Source organism: Bidens hawaiensis, unplaced genomic scaffold (genome assembly GCF_021521415.1).
Source record: "Bidens hawaiensis isolate Kalapana, Puna unplaced genomic scaffold, B.hawaiensis_p1.1 tig00030046_1, whole genome shotgun sequence".
NCBI lineage: Eukaryota > Viridiplantae > Streptophyta > Magnoliopsida > Asterales > Asteraceae > Bidens > Bidens hawaiensis.
In genome coordinates, this window is record NW_027494996.1 from 244,078 (window position 1) to 262,982 (window position 18,905).

Consider the following 18,905-nt stretch of genomic DNA (forward strand, 5'->3'; position numbering starts at 1 on the left):
GATAGGTGTAAGGGTGATCTATTTGGAGTGTTTTGCAGACAACTTTGGTAGCTAGAGCTGTCTTGTTTTGGTCGTTGCTTGTTTGCACTTAGTATTTCAAGTTGTCTATGTTTTGTACTTTCACACCTCCTTGCTATTTTCCTTTTTAATGTATTTCTTTTCTCTGTTGATCAAACAAAAAATACATATATGCATGCTTTTGTTACAGGTGAATTTACATATATGTATCTACTTATTATAGGGTACTATTTAAACACATTGCAAACATAAATATTTTAATTAAAACACATCAACCAAACATTTTACCTCTCAACTAAAGTCACACATAAAGCAAGATTGAAACAAGTACATACTCCATAAAACAAAAGGAAAATTAACAAACTGAGATGGAAAATATATAGGATTAATAATTAATTTGGATTATTAAATAAATGAATAATAGTAATAGTAATTAACACTCTTGCAGATCATCCTAAAAATATACTCTTGGTTGGTGATGACCAACTTGGTATTTTTATATCCCATGAATATAACATTAGTGGCACGTTTATGTTTTTGTATATAATTTAGTATAAATTGTTTTCTATGTGTTTGTCCTTGTGGTTTTGCCTATATATTTGGTGCGCCTGATTTCAGAAGCTTTCATAACCTATCTATCACTCTTAATAGAGTAATAATTAATTTTTTTTTTTAAATTAAAATGGCATCTTCCATTTCTTCATCACTATTACTACCATCGACTACTGATGATAAACGCCACACTACGAATTTCAGTGCTAGCATGTGGGGGGATCGGTTTCTTACACCTGATGAGGTTTCTCTGTGTATCACCGGTTAATATATTGTCCATTAATTATAATGAGAAAATCATCTATATGTCTTCTATGTTCTTTTGTAATTAATGCAGCCAAAAGATTTAGTGAAGGAGAAACAAGTTATTGAAGAGCTCAAAGAAGAAGTAAGAAAAGAGCTAGTGATCAAAGCTTCCTCTAATGAGTCAACACAACATATAAAGTTGATACAACTTATTGATGCAATCCAACGCCTTGGCATTGCCTATCATTTCCAAGAGGAGATTGAGGAAGCCTTGCAACATATCTATGTTACGTATGGCGAAAAATGGGTCCATCATAACAACCTACAAAGTATCTCTCTTTGGTTCCGGCTCCTTCGACAACAAGGCTTCAACATCTCATCTGGTATGTAGTTTCAAGTTTACTTTAGATCCATTAGATATTTATTTTTATTTTTTTTACAACAAATATCACTTGGTTGATGCATGGGGCACTATAGCACTAGCTAAGATGATCAGGACTTGCATGTCACAGGTGTATTCAAGAACCACATGGATGAGAAGGGAAATTTCATGGAATCTTTATGTGAAGATGCACATGGAATGCTTGCTTTGTACGAAGCGTCATATATGAGTGTGGAAGGCGAAAAGGTACTAGATTATGCCCTCGAGTTCACTAAAATTAACCTTGCTAACATTGCAAAGGATCCTTCTTGTGACTCTTTGTTAAGAACCCAAATACAACAAGCACTAAAGCAACCACTCCGGAAAAGGTTGCCAAGGCTGGAGGCCGTGCGTTACATTCCTATTTACCAACAAGAAGCTTCTCACAATGAGACCTTGTTGAAGCTTGCAAAATTTGATTTTAATCTGCTTCAATCAATACACAAGGAGGAGCTTAGGCAACTTTGCAAGTACGTAACACACAACTTTATTTTTACCTTAGTAGGCTTATATGTAATTCATCTTTACCTTAATTAATCAAGCTAAACAAACATACATACTAATCAACTAAAAGCATGACCTCATCGCTAGCTTGACCAACCGTATCAATATTTATAGAGTTTTCAATATGGCTAATTAGTATAAATCGGTGTTAGATGGTGGAAGGACTTGGACATGCCACGAAAACTACCATATGTTCGAGACAGGTTGATAGAAGGCTATTTTTGGATACTGGGAGTCTATTACGAGCCTCACCATACTCTTACAAGAATTTTCCTAATGAAGACTTCCATGTGGTTGATCGTTTTGGATGACACATATGATAACTATGGTACCTATGAAGAACTCGAGATCTTTACTGATGCTGTTGAACGGTACGCGAATTGCATTAATTAATCTTAATTTTATCAAAGAAATCCCTCTTCATTTATTGTTTATATAATTTTGCCTTGTTAATTTTGTATTATTTAGATGGTCAATGAGTTGCATAGATTTGCTTCCAGAATATATGAAACTAATATATCAAGAACTTTTGAATCATCACCAAGAAATGGAGAAATCACTTGCAAAGGAAGGAAAAGCATACCAGATCTCCTATGTGATTGAGATGGTATGTTTTGAATCTGCTATCAGTTGCGCTATACGTAATTATATTATAAATGTTACTCTAGCTTGTCTATCTAAACAAATAAGCTGTTATAAATTTTAGGCAAAAGACATTATTCGAAACAACCTATTGGAAGCTAAATGGTTAAAAGAGGGCTATATGCCGACTCTGGAAGAGTACATATCTGTTTCAGTGAAGACTTGTACCTATGGCGTGATGATAGCGAGAGCTTTTGTTGGTAGGACGGATAATTTGGTCAATGAGGATACCTTTAAGTGGGTCGCCGCATATCCTCCTATTGTTAAAGCCGCATGTTTGGTTTTAAGACTAATGGATGACATTACCACACACAAGGTGCTAAACACATACAATTATTCTAGTTATGATTGTAGTAATAATGTGATGATTTATTTAGGAGGAACAAGAAAGAGGTCATGTTGCTTCAAGCATTGAATGCTACCAAAAGGAAACCGGTGCCACCGAGAAAGAAGCGTGTGAATTTATATCAAATAAAGTTGAAGAAGCATGGAAAGTTATAAATAGAGACTCTCTTAGGCCAACTGAAATACCATTCCCTCTGCTTACACCGATAATCAACTACGCACGGGCGTGTGATCTCCTTTATAAAGTCAACGACGGCTACACACATGCCGACAAAGAAATAGTAAATCACATTAAATCTATTTTGGTCCACCCTGTACCTGTTGAAGATTCAAGATCAAATGCATGATGGTTGTTGACTTGTTGGTGTTTACAAATATCATTGTAATATGATATACTTTATGTTTCATTTCTTTGTTGCATGTGTGATAGGATATATAAATCCAACCATATTCTTGTATTCTGCTCGTGTTATGATATAGTTATTTGGTAATGTAATTGTCGTTTTCATTTATGTTAATGAGTAATAGTTGATCCAATTCTAGAGTTTCTTAACGGAGACTCAAGATCTGTTTGGTATAACGTAATAGAATGAATTAGAGAACGATGCTTTAGGTTAGAGAGTTTAGGGTTACTGATGCATAAAAGGGAGAATGTGATTAAAAGAAAAGAAAATAATAAATATAATAACTCAAACAAGGTAATTAAATTAAATGGTTTAAATAATTGTATACTTATATTTTATGTGTGTAGTCTATATATTTCTATATTTGATATTTTTTCATATAGAATTATATATAAAACAAATTAAAATTCAAGCCAAACCGAACCGAGCAAACCTGTGCTCGTTTCCAATCGAGCGAGCATTTTCCTAGCAATTACCGATCGAGCGGCGAGCGAGTTCGAGTGGCAAGCAGTTGGACGGCCCTATGTAATAGTATCATGATGAGACTACCAAGTACCAAGTGGAGGTGCACAAATCGGGTTTTTCAAATACCCGGTTTCGGGTATGTAACCGGGTATTGAAAAATCGGGTATTGGCAATACCCGGGTCGGGTCCGGGTATTGTTTCCAAAAACCATACCCTATGCATCGGGTTCGGGTCGGGTATAGAACCGGCTATTCTAAAACTGGGTATTTGAATACCCTATTTTCGGGTATTAAAAAACCCTATTTTCGGGGGTTTCAAGCTTTTTTCCGGGTATAGATTGGATTTTTTTAAGAAATTGCCCTTTTTCGGAGTATATTCGGGTATTTTTCAGGTTTTTTTTTCAAGTATTTGAAAAAACCCGGTTTCGGGTATGGAGCCGGTTCCGGTTTTCAGGTATTACCGGGTATTAATCGGGTCCGGTTCCGGGTACGGGTTTTGGTACTGAAATGCATACCCTATCCGTACCCTACGGGTAGGGTCGTGTACGAGTTTGGGTATTAAAAACCCGGGTAAAAAAAACCAGTTCCATGTATTTTTTTTTGGTACGGTTCCGAGTTCGGGTTTTTTTTTGCACCTCTGCTACCAAGAGTCCTAACCGGCTTGAGTCTTGGGGCTGAGACTACAAGACCTTTTAGATGTAAATTTCCTAGCACCAAAGCCCATATATACCTTTTGTATCAGTTTAATTAACATAAACAAGGCAAGGTTCCAAATGGTTATTATTATTATTATTATTATTATTATTTACTTTTCAAAGTAATTACTTACGGTTGGTTAGAAATTAACATAAAACCAGCATACTCAATTCATCTCTCTCATTTGCCGTCTGCTTTTAATGGTGACAGTCAACTACAAATTTGAATGTTGATTTAGTTTTTTTCACATTTCTGTTTAAATGTAATCCAGTGAATCTGCAAAAATACATTTAACTATAAGTTATAACTGCAAGATTTAATTCAATTAATGGCTGCATATTACATTACATTTAGTAATTACTGTATTTTATTGCTTTCATTTGTATATTAAATTAGCATTTTCATTATTTAGGCTTTTATGAGCATCAAACCACAATCTGCTGCTATGTTTGTAAGCTGCTCTGTTTTGTATTTCATTAGCTTCCGAGTTCCTTTTAAATTCTTACACCTTTTTGTATCGGCTTAATACTTTATAAAGCACCTTAGTAAATAGAGTAAAACAGTAGTCGTAGGGAAAGGATTTGTGTCCATTTGCTTAGTGCCTGTTTTTTATTAGACCTTCAACTTTTGGACTTGGAATTATCATAATTATGAGTACAAACAATAGTTCCAAAGAGAAAAGTATTTCATATGCTAGCTAGGAAAAGAATCACCAATTGTGTATATGTATGTTTGTGTTTAGCTTATGAAATATAAAGTTAACTTAAACAACTTTTGGAATTTTGCAGGGTGTTGAGAAGCTGGAGGTGGTAACATCATGATTTTGTGTTCGGTTACAAGGTCATATCATGTCGTGCGATTTGAGGTGTTTGACAGCCGCATAGTAGGTTTTATGGGTCAGAAAAGTTAACCAAATAGCTCCAATTGTAGTGATGGTGGCTGCCAAAACAGTATTTCAAATGGGACAGCAAGCTCGGGTGTTTTGGCCTAGGTCTCGGGCCGGAATTGACATGCACAGGTCAACTATTCTTAGTTGGACATCTGAAGATCAAAACCTTGATGTTGAATTGCTAGCAAACATACTTGGGTATGACCAACTGAAGATGAAAACCTTAATTTTGAATAACTAGCACACTTATTTAGTTACTTTGTTGTATGCTATCAGATAACTAACAAAATGTTGGATTAAAGCTATTCTAATTGTGCAATCATATGTTATTGATCTTAAATGCGTGTCATTAATTGGCTCATCATTCTACTAAGAATACATGAATGACAAACAAATTGATCTCACTCCTTAAGTATAGAGTTCTCCCTCGCCTTTACTTACCCTAATTCTCATGAGCTAAAGGGTATTTATAGTACATCAAACGGAATACTTGTGGGGTCATTTTTCAAACGGAATACTTGCATTTCATTTTCTTAAGAAGGCACCATTTCATTTTCTTAGATTAGAAGAATGTCATTTGATTTTACATATATAAAGTTTGGCACATGTGGGATGGAATGGATGGTTGGAGAGAGAGACGGGCATGATATTGGTGGATGATGATGATGATGATGATGATGATGATGATGATGATGATGATGATATATTTGTATATTTTGGATACAAAATAAAGCAATTGAGAATAGAAGTATATATTAATATTCCTCGGCATTTGGTCTAAAGAATTAATAAAGTTACGTACGTGATAAATTATTAGAAATTAGTCTAATGGCTGCATGATGATTGCGGTCTAATTATTAAAGTATCGATCGTGGCGGAAGGTGAAGCCCATTCAACATTTTTATCAACCATGGTATATATAGGTTTATATTGCATATATTGGAATAATTAACAAGATGTTACTTTTGATCGGTTGATGTTGACAAAATTTTCATTTAATTGATCAATTTTTAAAAAATGTTCACCATAAATTCTGGTGACCTGATCATTATTTAATCATTACTCGATAAAATTTTTAGGGCATGTTTGAGATTTAGTTTGAAAACTGTTGGACTTTTCAAGACGAGTTCTCGTGACTTTTTGAAAACAGTTTTTTTAACCATTTAAAATACAAAAATAAAAGGGACTTTTGTGTTTGCCAAATATTTTTTTTAACTTATTGGCTTTTTGAAAAACCAAGCCAATAAGTCAATAAACAATTTTCAAATTAAATCCCAAACATGCCCTAAAAGTTCCATCGAGCCAATATGCGTTTAAGGTGTTTTCAAGCCAATAAGACAATAAATTGTTTTCAACTCAACCCTAAACATGCTTTTAACCGATCAAATTATGTGATGCGTCAAAAAACCATCGTGTCACTATTTTTTATGAAACTGTTAGAGCCGATTTTGGCGTCTGGCGAGATTTATGTTGTCTTCCCACGAGATTATTTTGACTTTTGACAGTTTTTTCCCTTTTCGATGAGATTATTTGGTTTCTGACGAGATCTTTTGGACATGTGTTAGAATCTAATTGGTAATACTTACCATCAAGTAATGATTAAATAAAAAGTGGGAGTCAACTAGTTTTAGGGTTAACATGTTAAAAATCAATAGATTACATAGACATTAGGTCTAACATTAACCAACCAAATAAACATTTTGATCATTTTCCCAAATATTTTAAATATGTAGCTTGTGAACTCTCTACATATAAAGCTAATAAATCAGTTTAGGATCCCTTTGTAACAATACGAATAAATCATTTATGTTTTTTGTGTGTGTGAATGGCAAGTTACGTTATTGGGTCCTAGGTATGAAAAGACAAAAAGTAGCTTCCTTTTGAGCCGAGTTAGATGTATGGGTAGGACCCACCATCCATAATCCCATGACAAACCCCTACCTCATGCATACGCAATGATAATGTAATTGTACATCAGATACTTGTGCATCTTCTTTACTAGCTTCATGTTCACCACCATCATTAAATTTTGCTACTAATTACATGATTCTCCTTGGTTATATTTATGAAAGCAGACAGAAATAAGATGTAAAGGACAACAACTTTTTCCGTTTTTGAGCCTGCAACATGTAAGAGATAACATATGGAATAGGCCAAGGAAGGATGTTGTGTTTATAAACTCCACCGCGGCCTCAGTGGACCATCTTATGGTGCTACACTATGGTAGAATTGCATGACCCAACACTCACAACATAATTTGTAACATTGGGGAACTTTTTGTCCCCTTAAATATTGATGCATGCATGTGTTAATTAATTTGCTGGGTTGATCTTTTGTTTACTTGTTTTTGAGTTAGTGTTTTTGTAGTAGTAAGATCGATCAAAGGAGATTTGTTTCAAGTTACAACAACTAGCCTGGTTTTGTTTGGGAAACGTTTATAAGACGACTGTAAAATCATAGAAATTTTCATATATTTAATTTATGACTTTTTCAGTGTTGGCATCACTTCAAACCAATAGCAAAAGAACTGTAATTCATGTGCCACTTAATTATGTGTTAGCTTAATTTTATTATGTGATAGTACCCAAGGTTGCATCATAATACCAAGCACATTCACATTACATTATAACTATAGATAAAAGAGAGGCTTGACGCCACATGTTAGTTGAAGTAATAAATGCTAAAATGCGACTAGCTAATTAGGGTAGTTCATTCAATGCCGACTCAACGATTTTAGAGACCTAAATTAAACAAATAAAAATATTGGGGCCCCTTTTTCAAGAAATTGTGGGTTTTTAGTTTTTATTCTTTTTATTTGACCATACTAGAAACTTATTAGAATCAAACCAATTTAGAAACTATGTAAATATGTTTTTACAAAATAACGTTGGTTGCCAATTTATAACTACATTTTGACATTAAATGAGTTGGGTCCGTTAATAAAACAACAAATCACGAGTAAATAATATGGTAATGTTACATATTTAGGGGATAAATCTGCATTGTGTCTCCCTGGTATATGGACCAATTCGACAGGTTTGACACTGAAAATGATTTTGCGAATTATGGACCACTGTGAAATTTCAGCGGGTTAATCTGACTCCTTGCCGTCAGTTGACCGTGAGTTGAGTGACAAAAAACGGTGAAATTACCCTTTTACCCATGAGTCTATAATTAAACCTAAAACTAAATATCAAATTTCATGTAGTGGGTGGGGTTCGAACCCCCGACCCCCGATTTAACAACAAACAACACCAACCAGTTGAACTGAACTACTATTTAATCAAACTATACAATATGTAATATATATTAAGCACTTGAAATAGTTTCTTGTATATACAGAATGTGCTGTATATGTGTGTTGTATATATGTTCAGTATGTATGCCGTATATATATGTTGTATATATATATTGTGTATATATGCTCTGTATGTATATGTTGTATATAATATTTGCATTATTTCTAGGATCGGGTTTTTTTAAACGTATTTACGGCCAATTTTTTCTAAAAAATCAAAACGAGTCCGAATACGACGAAACAGCCCGTTTTTTAGTAAACTTTTGGTTCAAAAACAACGAAACGGGTCGTTTTTTAGTAAACTTTTGGTTCAAAAACGACGAAACGGGTCGTTTTTCAACAAACTTTTTGTTAAAAATCGATGAAACAGCCCGTTTTTTAGTAAACTTTTGGTTCAAAAACGACGAAACGGCTCGTTTTTTAACTAACTTTTAGTTAAAAAACGACGAAACGGCTCGTTTTTTAACAAACTTTTTTGTTAAAAAACGACGAACCCAACCACCCGAACCCAACCCGAACACATTAACACAAACATTTTTTTATATATATAACACGAACACAAAATAAATATATCAAATCACCCGAAACTTCGGGATTTCACATACATAATATACCTAATAATTAATTATTCACCCGAATTATAAGCTTCGGGATTTTATAAGGGTAGCATCCGGAGACGCGACCCAAAATTCCACGTACGATGGAAGTTTATTTGGTTATGGCGGGCTAAGTCGACCACAAACCAACCCGTGATCTCTCGGATACGGAACTCAATCCGGAGATTGAGTTCGATTGGGACTCCTAAAAGAGCCCTATTGAAGTTCACATTCACTATTAGAACCATCTTGACGGAGCGGGTGCCGGAGACGGTGGGAGCCGGAGACACGGGAGACGGAGACGGGGAACCGGAGACGGTGAGCCGGAGACACGGGAGTCATAGACGTTGAGCCGGAGATACGGTGGAGGGGCTACGGGGGCTACGGGTTCGGGTAAGGAAGAAAGGAAGCAGATGGTGGATTATATAATGTGGGTAAGTTTATGTGGGTAAGGAAGAAGATGTGGGTAAGAAAGAAAGGAAAAGAAGAGGAAGGTGGGTAATCTTACGGTGGAAGCAGGGAAGAAAAAAATACCCAGTGGTCGGACTGCCATTTTTAGCGTCAACTTGGTGTTCCAAGCTTTCAAAAAAAATTAAAAACAGAATGGCACATTTTTATCGCCAAATTTTCATTTGTAAAATGACCAAAACACCCTCCATCTTAACAGCCTTTAACGAAAATATTTAACGGTTTGGTACAGATTGACCCGTCGAAATTTCACAGTGGTTCATAATTCGCAAAATCATTTTCAGTGTCAAACCTGTCGAATTGGTCAATATACCAGGAAGATAAAACGCAGATTTCTCTATTTAGGGTGTCATTTTATACGACAATAACTTTATTTATATAGATTCATCTAACTTTAGAAGTGAAGTTATAAAAACAAGAGTTCTCTATCAATATTTACTTTTAGCACAATTGAAGTTAAGGCCACTAAGTAACGCAACACCATAACTTAAGTACTTCTTATGCTACTAAGCTAACACAAGTTGTTGTAAACTTTTCCGTAGAAATACTATATATACCATGTATGCATATTTATATTTCTAGATGGAGACCTCCAAAAATTAGAGGTCCAAAATTCTAGCTTGGGCTTTTAATGAAGTTGGGCTAACCCTGAGTCCATCTATTGTTCCCACTCACACCACCACCATAACTGTAATCTTGCATGTGCGTTGTGTTCCTGAGTTCCACTTAAGAGGAGAAATGAAAGGAAATGGATGGAAAGATATAGATGGGTGTGTTCCAAAGTTTTTTTTTATGAAAAGAAAGGAAAGGAAAGTTAAAAACTTGTGTTCCCAAGTTTCATTTAAGAGGAGAAAGGAAAGGAAAAATGGGAGAAATGTGAGGTTTTAAAGGGTGACTGTTTTATTTCCAAAATGGAAAGAATTTGAAGGAAATGAAAGGAAAAGAGAGAGGATTTCCTTTCCTTTTTTTCCTCGTTAAGTTAACTCGGGAACACAACGCATATGTTACAGCTCCGTAATCCCTTCGGTCACCACGATTAAGACTGCTTGTTGTATCAGTGGTGGTCACTGATTACAATTCACCCCTTGGTAAAGATTATGCCTGTCTACGATTGAGAAGCCAATTATCAATTGTAAATAACTCTTTCATGGTATCAAAAGCCTCCAAAAACTAGCCGCCTCTATGTCTTGCGGCCTATTCTTCGATCCCTACCTTCTGCCTCACATCCTTCCTTGTTTTACCCATCTCGCAATTTGATGAATCACCATGGAAAACAAATACACCACGTGGTCGGATAACCCACAGCCTCATTCTCAACAAGCTAATCTTGTAGCCGGTTTACTTGGGCCTTGACCTAATCAAGCATATGCGGATGCTTCTGCCCCTACCAACATTGAACATGCTCTTTACACGATGTCATTAAACCCGTTGGATCAATGGATGATGGACATCGGCGCTACATCTCACATGACAAATAACCAGGGGCGAAGGTTAGCTAGGGCCGGGGTCCCCACCCCCGGTTTTTTTGCGTAGTAGTGTAAATTTATCCATTTTCGTTCGAAAATTTTTATACGTGGTGTAAATTTAGCCGTTTTCGGCCAAAAATTTGAGCCCAGCCCCCCATCTTTTGTGAAGTTTTGTATACACTTTGAGTCCGGCTCCCCCGGTGTCTTAGTTCAAGCTTCGTCACTGCAAATAACCCAGGTAACTTCCAATCTCCTTTTAGTTCGGGTATTTTACACAATATTATTGTTGGTAATGACACCACTATTCCGGTCTCCGGACAAGGCAGCCAAACCCTACCCCCCCTAGCCACCCTTTAAATTAATGTCCTATTACAGGTGACCTTTAGACATCAGGTGATGTGGTATTAATGTTGTTGTTGTGCATTCATTCTATTGCAGGTGACCTTATGGTATTTCACCTATCAGTAGGTAATTTAGTGACCTTATGGTATTTAACCTATCAGTAGGTAATTCAGTGATTCTGTACAACCCATCCATGTATAAACTAATATATCGAAAGCAAACGAAAGACGGAATTGAGAGATATAATTAAGGACGTTGGTGCTGTGACAGGATTTCGGTTATAGCTCCATTCTTTTCATATGTTGTTCGCAGGGTATAGTTGATTACGGAATTGCAGGTTTGGTCCCTCGATTCGAAATATCAGATTTATAGCTTTTGTTTTATGGTTGTGTATATTGCAGGTGATATTGTTGTAGCGGTTAGATATGCTATTTATATTTGGAGCTTCATTTTCTTGATATAACATATGCCTAGCTAATATTTTCAAAATCTTCATTTGATTGTTGATTGTGATTCATTTCTATTGTAATGATAGGTTCCTAAAACTTAAAGAAGCTTCAAAATATATGATAAAAAGTTATGGATTTAATCCGTGAAAATTGGAGTTCAATTCCAACTATCAAATTACAAAATTTAGTAATTTGTCGTGCATATTTTTGGTGGTGTAAGACCAAAAAGTGTGACTTGCGATATCAAATTACGAAACCCATTATGTATTAATGGTCAAGTGAATAATTAAAGCTGAAGAGGAAACCGGACACGAAACGAGAGCTTCGGGATGCACGTTGAGCTTCAACGGGGAGAAGATCTTCTAGAATGTTAGTTTGGTTATAAATAGGATTTTAGTTGTTATTTTATGTGTGTTTGTAAGGTGTAAATCACCATCCAAGGGGAGCTCACCTTAGGTGGGTTGGTTCTATCTTTTATATATCAAGGGGCTATTTGGGATTCCTTATTTTTGCTCCTTATAGCTTATAACTTATGGGTGATGTTATAAGGTGTTTGGGAAAGTTGGGTTTTGTGAGTGTATAAGGTATAAGTTACAACATTGTAACTTATACCTTATGCTTTAAATAAGGTGTAAGGAGGTAAAATAAGGAATCCCAAACACCCCCCAATCTTTTAACCGACAACGAGATCGTTCCTTTATTTTATCTTTATATTATTTATGTTCAATCGTTTGATTTACCGCACCCTTCTCGACACGTTTATCGGGAGCAAAACTATTCGGTGGTTGTTTTGGGACCTACAATTGGTATCGGTGTGGGTCGAATCTTATGATTCAACTTTCCTCTTGATATTCGGGTTCTATTTCTGCTATTACCCGAACCGAGACGTTAAAACCCGTTGAAGTTTTGAAAATAAAGTTTGAAGATCTTGGAAATAAAGTGGGAAATAAGCGTGTTTGAAGCAATCTCCTTATAGATCCGGATGTTCGAGATCTACAAGTGCCTGATCCGGACGTTTTGGGAACCGTTTTCTGGCTGTATTGGTGGTGGTTGCGGTTTTCCGGCCGTAGCGTCGAGTGGTGGCCGTGGTGAAAGAAAAAATAAAGAAAGTAAGAAAGAAAAGAGGGCCGCGGAGAGTGGTTGGCCGGAATTCGTTTTTTCGGCGAGCTTAATAGCGGCGGTGGCAGCTAGAGTGGCCGGAGGTGGAGTGAAAGAAGCCGACGATGGTGGTGTTGCCGGATTCGTGTTTCCGGCGAATGGTTAAATGAAGGCAGCCGGTTGTGAAAATGTTGGCGGCGAAAATGATGGAGGGTGATGGCTCTGTGGCCGGAAGCCGTTTTTTCCGGAAGCAAGTCATCGGATTCCGGCTTTTTTTCGGCCGGACAGATCTAGATACAATATGTGACGGCTGATGCTTGTTGCACACGGGTACGTAACCTAGTGACTTATAAACTTGCATTTGGAGCTTTGGATAGAACATTGAGAGATATTTTTAGTAATAATCTATATCTATACTATATATAATATAAGAGTGGGAGACCTCTTAAATTTTAAGAGGTACCACTCTTGTTGCGTATAGTACAAGTAGCAATGCATATAGTTTTAAGAAATTAGGGGTAAAATACTCTTTGCTTATTCCAAAATAATATACAATAATAGTACTTTAACTTCAATCAAGTTTTGTTAATATATTAAATAGTTACACATTTCCCCCTAATTATAAACCACCTACCCCACGACTTTTTAACGGCCGTAACTTTTTCACATGTTAATATTTTTTCAAAAAAAATACACCATAAAAACGAGCATTTTATTCTCTTTTATTTGAGTATAGTATTGCTATAGTTTATTAATTTTTAAAAAACTAACATGTCGCGTGATCATTTATTACCGACAGCGGGTCGGACATGTTCTGCTAATGGTGTTGGAACAGGTTAATACAAAAAGGGTTAATTTAGTTCATGTCGGGATGAGTTTAGATCGAAAGGGTTCATGTCAAAACGGGCATCGGTTTAAAACATTTTCGGGTCGGAACATGTCCGTCAAAACGGACCAAGTTTTGAAATTACTATACATTTCATCTTTGCTTCTTGCTTGTCGCCACCAGTTACCGCGCGCTCAAGCATCAGTTACATGGATGGTGTTTTTTATACATACCGGGTTTCTCGCGTATAGGCATTATGTGACGCGCTTACTGGCACTGGTTACACATCCGTACGAAGCCGCGTGAAATGCATATCATCTTCGGGTTACGCACATTCCGTAGATTACAAACGTACTAACACCGGTTGCATTTAGGCATACACCGCTACATCGGTAAAAATAAGTGTGAAATGCCATTTGGAGGAAAAATAAAATCTTTTGGTAGAGATTTTAGACAAATTCTTCCTTTCAATATAAGTAGCTGGGAGGTAGGTGTGTGTGATTTTAGACAATAATTTTCCAAAACACTTAGAATAAGCTGGGAGGTAGGTGTGTGTGACAGTTAGATTAATTGATTTTTGGATCTTGATATAATAACCTAAAAATCTTTTGATAGAGATTTTAGACAAAATAATTTTCTTCCTTTCATAAAATCTTTTGGTAGAGATTTTAGACAAAATAATTTTCCAAAACACTTAGAATAAGCTGGGAGGTAGGTGTGTGTGACAGTTAGATTAATTGATTTTTGGATCTTGATATAATAACTTAAAAAGTTTTGGTATAAATTATTAACAAGATAGTTTAACGTAAAATTTACAGATAGAACTGAAGAACCTTAAAAAAATACTAAATTAAAGGGATATAAATAAACTTTTAATCTATATAAAGTTACGTCGGGTACATCGGCTATATAATCAGGTAAATAGGTTGATGTTATCGGGTGGTCGGGCCGGGTAATCAGGTATTTTAGAAATTCAAACCCGTTAAAATTTTCAAAACTAATCCCAAACCCTAATAGGAAGTTTTTACCAGTCGCAATTATATATGTCATGTTTTAGGTATTACCTTCGGATTCGAGTTTCATTGTCATCCCTAGTCAATCTAGATCTCTAGTCGATCTAGATCTGCCGATGATTATAAATAGACATTGGAGTAACTCACAACTAGCCAAATTAAACCAACTAATCACATGGCCCACTTCACTGAATGGGCAATATTATTAGTCCTCTCCACCTTTTGCATATTTCTTGTATACCGAACCCTAAGATCCAATAGGTCATCCAAGTTTAAGCTTCCCCCAAGCCCTCCAAAACTTCCTATACTTGGAAACTTGCACCAACTGCTTGGTAAGCCTCGTCATAAGGCCCTATGGCAACTTTCCCAACAATATGGCCCTGTTATGCAAATCCATATAGGCTCAAAACCCTTCCTTGTCATCTCTTCTCCTGAAATGGCCAAACAAGTCTTAAAAACTCAAGATCATAATTTTTGTTCCCGCGGACGTTTCCAGGCAACCAAACGACTAGCATACAACTTTAAGGATGTTGCCTTCTCGCCGCATAGCGATCATTGGAGGGAGATGCGCAAGATTTTGGTGACTGAGTTCCTCGGTCCGAAGAAAGCTAAACTGACTAACTGTGTGTTAGTGACAGAGATGGAGCGTGTAATCCAATCTCTGTCCTTAAATCCACCAAACAAGGTGGTGAATTTAAGCAGTATGTTCTTAGAAATAGTGAAGCAAAAGGTGTGTATGGTGGCGTTTGGTAAGAGCTACGAAGAACAGCTCCAACTGCTAAAGGGTCCGTCATTGGAGTTTATGCTTGATGAAACCATCGAATTACTGAATGGATCAGTCGGTGATTCCTTTCCATGGTTAGGTTATTTTATTGACCAACTTAGTGGATGGAATCGTAGACTGGATGAGGGCTTTAGAAATCTTGATACGTTCATCGACGCAATCATTGATGACCATCTCAAAAATAAACTAGTTGAAGAACAGTGTGAGGATGACAAAGATTTTATCCATACTTTACTTGACATGCTTTCCAAAAGCAAAGACGATGCTTCCGGCTCCTGCTATCGACCGAGCATTTCAGATTTAAAAGCTCTTGTGATGGTAAGCCGGACATTAGTTATTTTACAACATTTACTTTCATATATAATACTTAACTGATAACATTTGATCAGGACATAATTACGGGGGGGATCGACTCAACAGTTCTCGCGTTGACATGGGTGATGTTCGAGATCATTAGAAATCCTAGAGTGATGCAAAAACTGCAAAGTGAAATCCGAAGTTGCATGGGAGATCAAATAAAAAAGGTAGAAGAACTGGATACCAGAAAAATGATATACTTGAAAATGGTGGTGAAGGAGTCATTCAGAGTTCACACGCCCGCCCCGTACTTGATTCCACATGCAAGCTTAAATCATACCCGAATTGGTGGTTATGATGTCTTTCCTGATACGGTTGTTCTAACCAATGCCTGGGGGCTAGCAAGAGACCCAAGTACATGGGGGGAGAATGCGGATGAGTTCTATCCGGAGAGGTTTACGAATCCTGACATTGATTTTGGACGTGATAGGTTTGAGATGCTCCCATTTGGAGGTGGCCGAAGGTCCTGTCCAGCTAAGAACATAGCTCCTGGAAATATTGAGTTCGTGATCGCAAACCTTCTTTACTGGTTTGATTGGAAGCTTCCAAGTGGAATGAAGATTGAAGATTTGAAAGTGGAAGAAGCGGGTAACCCGGTTTTGAGAAAGAAAGATCCCCTTTTCCTCGTACCCGTTATCAAGTACCCTATAAAAAACAATTAAATTGTCAAACATGATTTCATCTTTATGCAACAACTTAAATAATGAAGCACAAACATTTTATGTGCTGGAAATATTAATGTGTTTGCGTGCATGTGTCTACGTATTGTATCGATCCTTTGATAATTTGGCCATGTTAACTAGCTAGTCAGGTTTTCTGTATGGTTTTTTATTCTACATCTTGCTGCTTGGCAGCTTGCTAGTTTATGCTGATCAAGGCTCCTTATTTGTTTAGCAAACTAGTTAGCTTACCTGGGGTTTAGATGTTAAATGTTACAAAAGGGTTTAGACATCTAATGTTGTTGTGTTAAATGCGAGTTTTGATCAAATGATTTTACTGATGTGTAAGTTATAAACCCCAATATCACAACAGAGTTGGTGGAGAAGCCATAAAAAAAATACGCGCAACACCCTGGATAAGTAAAAGTCGAGCAATTGCATGAATATACAAAAGTGGGTCCTTAAAACACAAGTACATTGTGGGTTTTTTTTTACTATGGAAACCTTTTGGCACTAATCACACCAATTTTCATACCAAAAACAAAGTTTAAACGTTAGAACTTATGATTCTTTTGATCCGCAAATCACTTGAGTTTTTTGGTAATTATCAATCCTATAATGGCATAAACAACATATTACGTCACCATACGCGATAATATTGACTAACTCCGGCTCAAATTGATGCTTAAATTCCAGGATTTACCAAATTTGTCTAACGCCCTTTAAAATCATATGTTTCTAAGGACACCGCACTCACAAATCCTTTCCCCTCACTAAACCGACCCCCTTAGTTTTAGCCACCGCCGCGTGTTCTTTTTCGGCGGGCTACGCCGTTAGTGGTTTGAGCACCGACTCGAGGTAAACTAAACGCACCATTTCTGCTTATCTTGTTCTTAATAAGAAGCTCTACCGTTTACATTTTAACATAACAAGAATGAATTTTTTTAAACATAAACTGTGAAAGAGTTTTAAAAACTGGGTTGTGGGTTAATCCAAGACACCTTGTAGATGTCTTTGTTTATCTTCATTATTAAAATATTATTATTATTATTATTATAAATATTCTCACATGCATCTGCACGTTCTATTATTATTATAGAAATAATAAAATTAAATTAACAAATCATGCAACACGTTGTCTTTTTAATTTGTATTTGAATCAGAATATTTTTATTTCCACACTTTATATACGTTTTAATAATTTATACATATTTTTTTTATTCTAAAAGAAAGACCATTTATGAAAATAATGTTTAATTCATTAATGTCTTTATGAAGATGAGTTATAAAGATTACAAACCGTCTTAAATACGATAAACATTATTGGTTATTGAAAATACTCTAACGAATAAGTCATAAAATATTGTTCCTTTCAACCGTTAGTAAAATAAAAAAAAAGGAATTAGATTCTAAACCACCATGGTTATCATACGTTCCCACAACGTTTACTTCTCAAAGCAAATGTTTTCTCTCTTGGTATTTGCACTTCGTCATTTAAGCCTTCACCTGGACGACCTTACAACCTTAAGAACGTTTCTTGCGGACCGTTTAGAACTTATCAGGTGAGTTTACATATCCTCCTTTTTCATCTTTTATATTTTTGGGGTGGCATGTATACCCTATTTAAACTACTCATTTTTTATTTACTTATCTATTCATAACACAATTTAAGATATGTTTATGTGTAATTATTGCATGCTCTATGATAATGTTCTATGTGCTTAATTGTTTATTTTATGTTTGGTGGTTGGTATCTCATCCTCATCTAGTATGATCATACATTTACCCAAGTACTTTGATTTCGTATCAATAAGAACGGGTCCACATCTATATAGTTGTTCACATTTTCATAGGAATTGCAATACTCATCATTAATATAGGAATTGTGGTTTTTTTATCTATATATGTATCTCAACTAAAACTTATGAATTCTCACCAACATTCGTGTTGACAAACTCTATTTTTATACATGCTACAAGTACAAGTAATTTACATTGATCAAGATTTAAGATATTAGTTTTTACCTTAGGATATTTATCCAAACAATAAATATGATGTAATTGTTTTGATTATTATAATTGTGTACTTGTTTTGATATTAATGAATTAAATAATTATTGTCACTTTAAGTAGTGTCTTTTGAGCTACTGTCCAATCAATACGTTACGCCCCGGCATGTTCCGCCTTTGGTCGGGGTGTGACAGGTGGTGGGCAGCGGTGACGGTGGACGGCATGTGTGTTGGTGGGGCGATAGTTGATATATGCGGCGGGCGGCTGGCGGTGCTGGGTGGCTGGCACCGATGTCAATGGTTGGTGGAGGTCGGTGGTGGTGGCGGCGATGGGCGGAGGTGGACGAAGATGGTGGTGGC

The 18,905-nt window shown here is 36.1% G+C and overlaps 1 protein-coding gene and 1 pseudogene across 1 annotated transcript; both read left to right on the forward strand.

Annotated features, from left to right (window-relative positions):
- The first annotated feature begins 700 nt into the window (after positions 1 to 700).
- Positions 701 to 3,075, forward strand: LOC143579877 ((E)-beta-farnesene synthase-like). Its single transcript, XM_077063054.1, has 7 exons — positions 701 to 814; positions 908 to 1,199; positions 1,329 to 1,707; positions 1,894 to 2,112; positions 2,210 to 2,348; positions 2,448 to 2,699; positions 2,761 to 3,075. The coding sequence occupies exons 1-7, from the start codon at positions 701 to 703 to the stop codon at positions 3,073 to 3,075; spliced, it is 1,710 nt and encodes a 569-aa protein (XP_076919169.1).
- An 11,837-nt stretch (positions 3,076 to 14,912) lies between these two features.
- Positions 14,913 to 16,540, forward strand: LOC143579878 (parthenolide synthase pseudogene; annotated as a pseudogene).
- Positions 16,541 to 18,905: the final 2,365 nt, after the last annotated feature.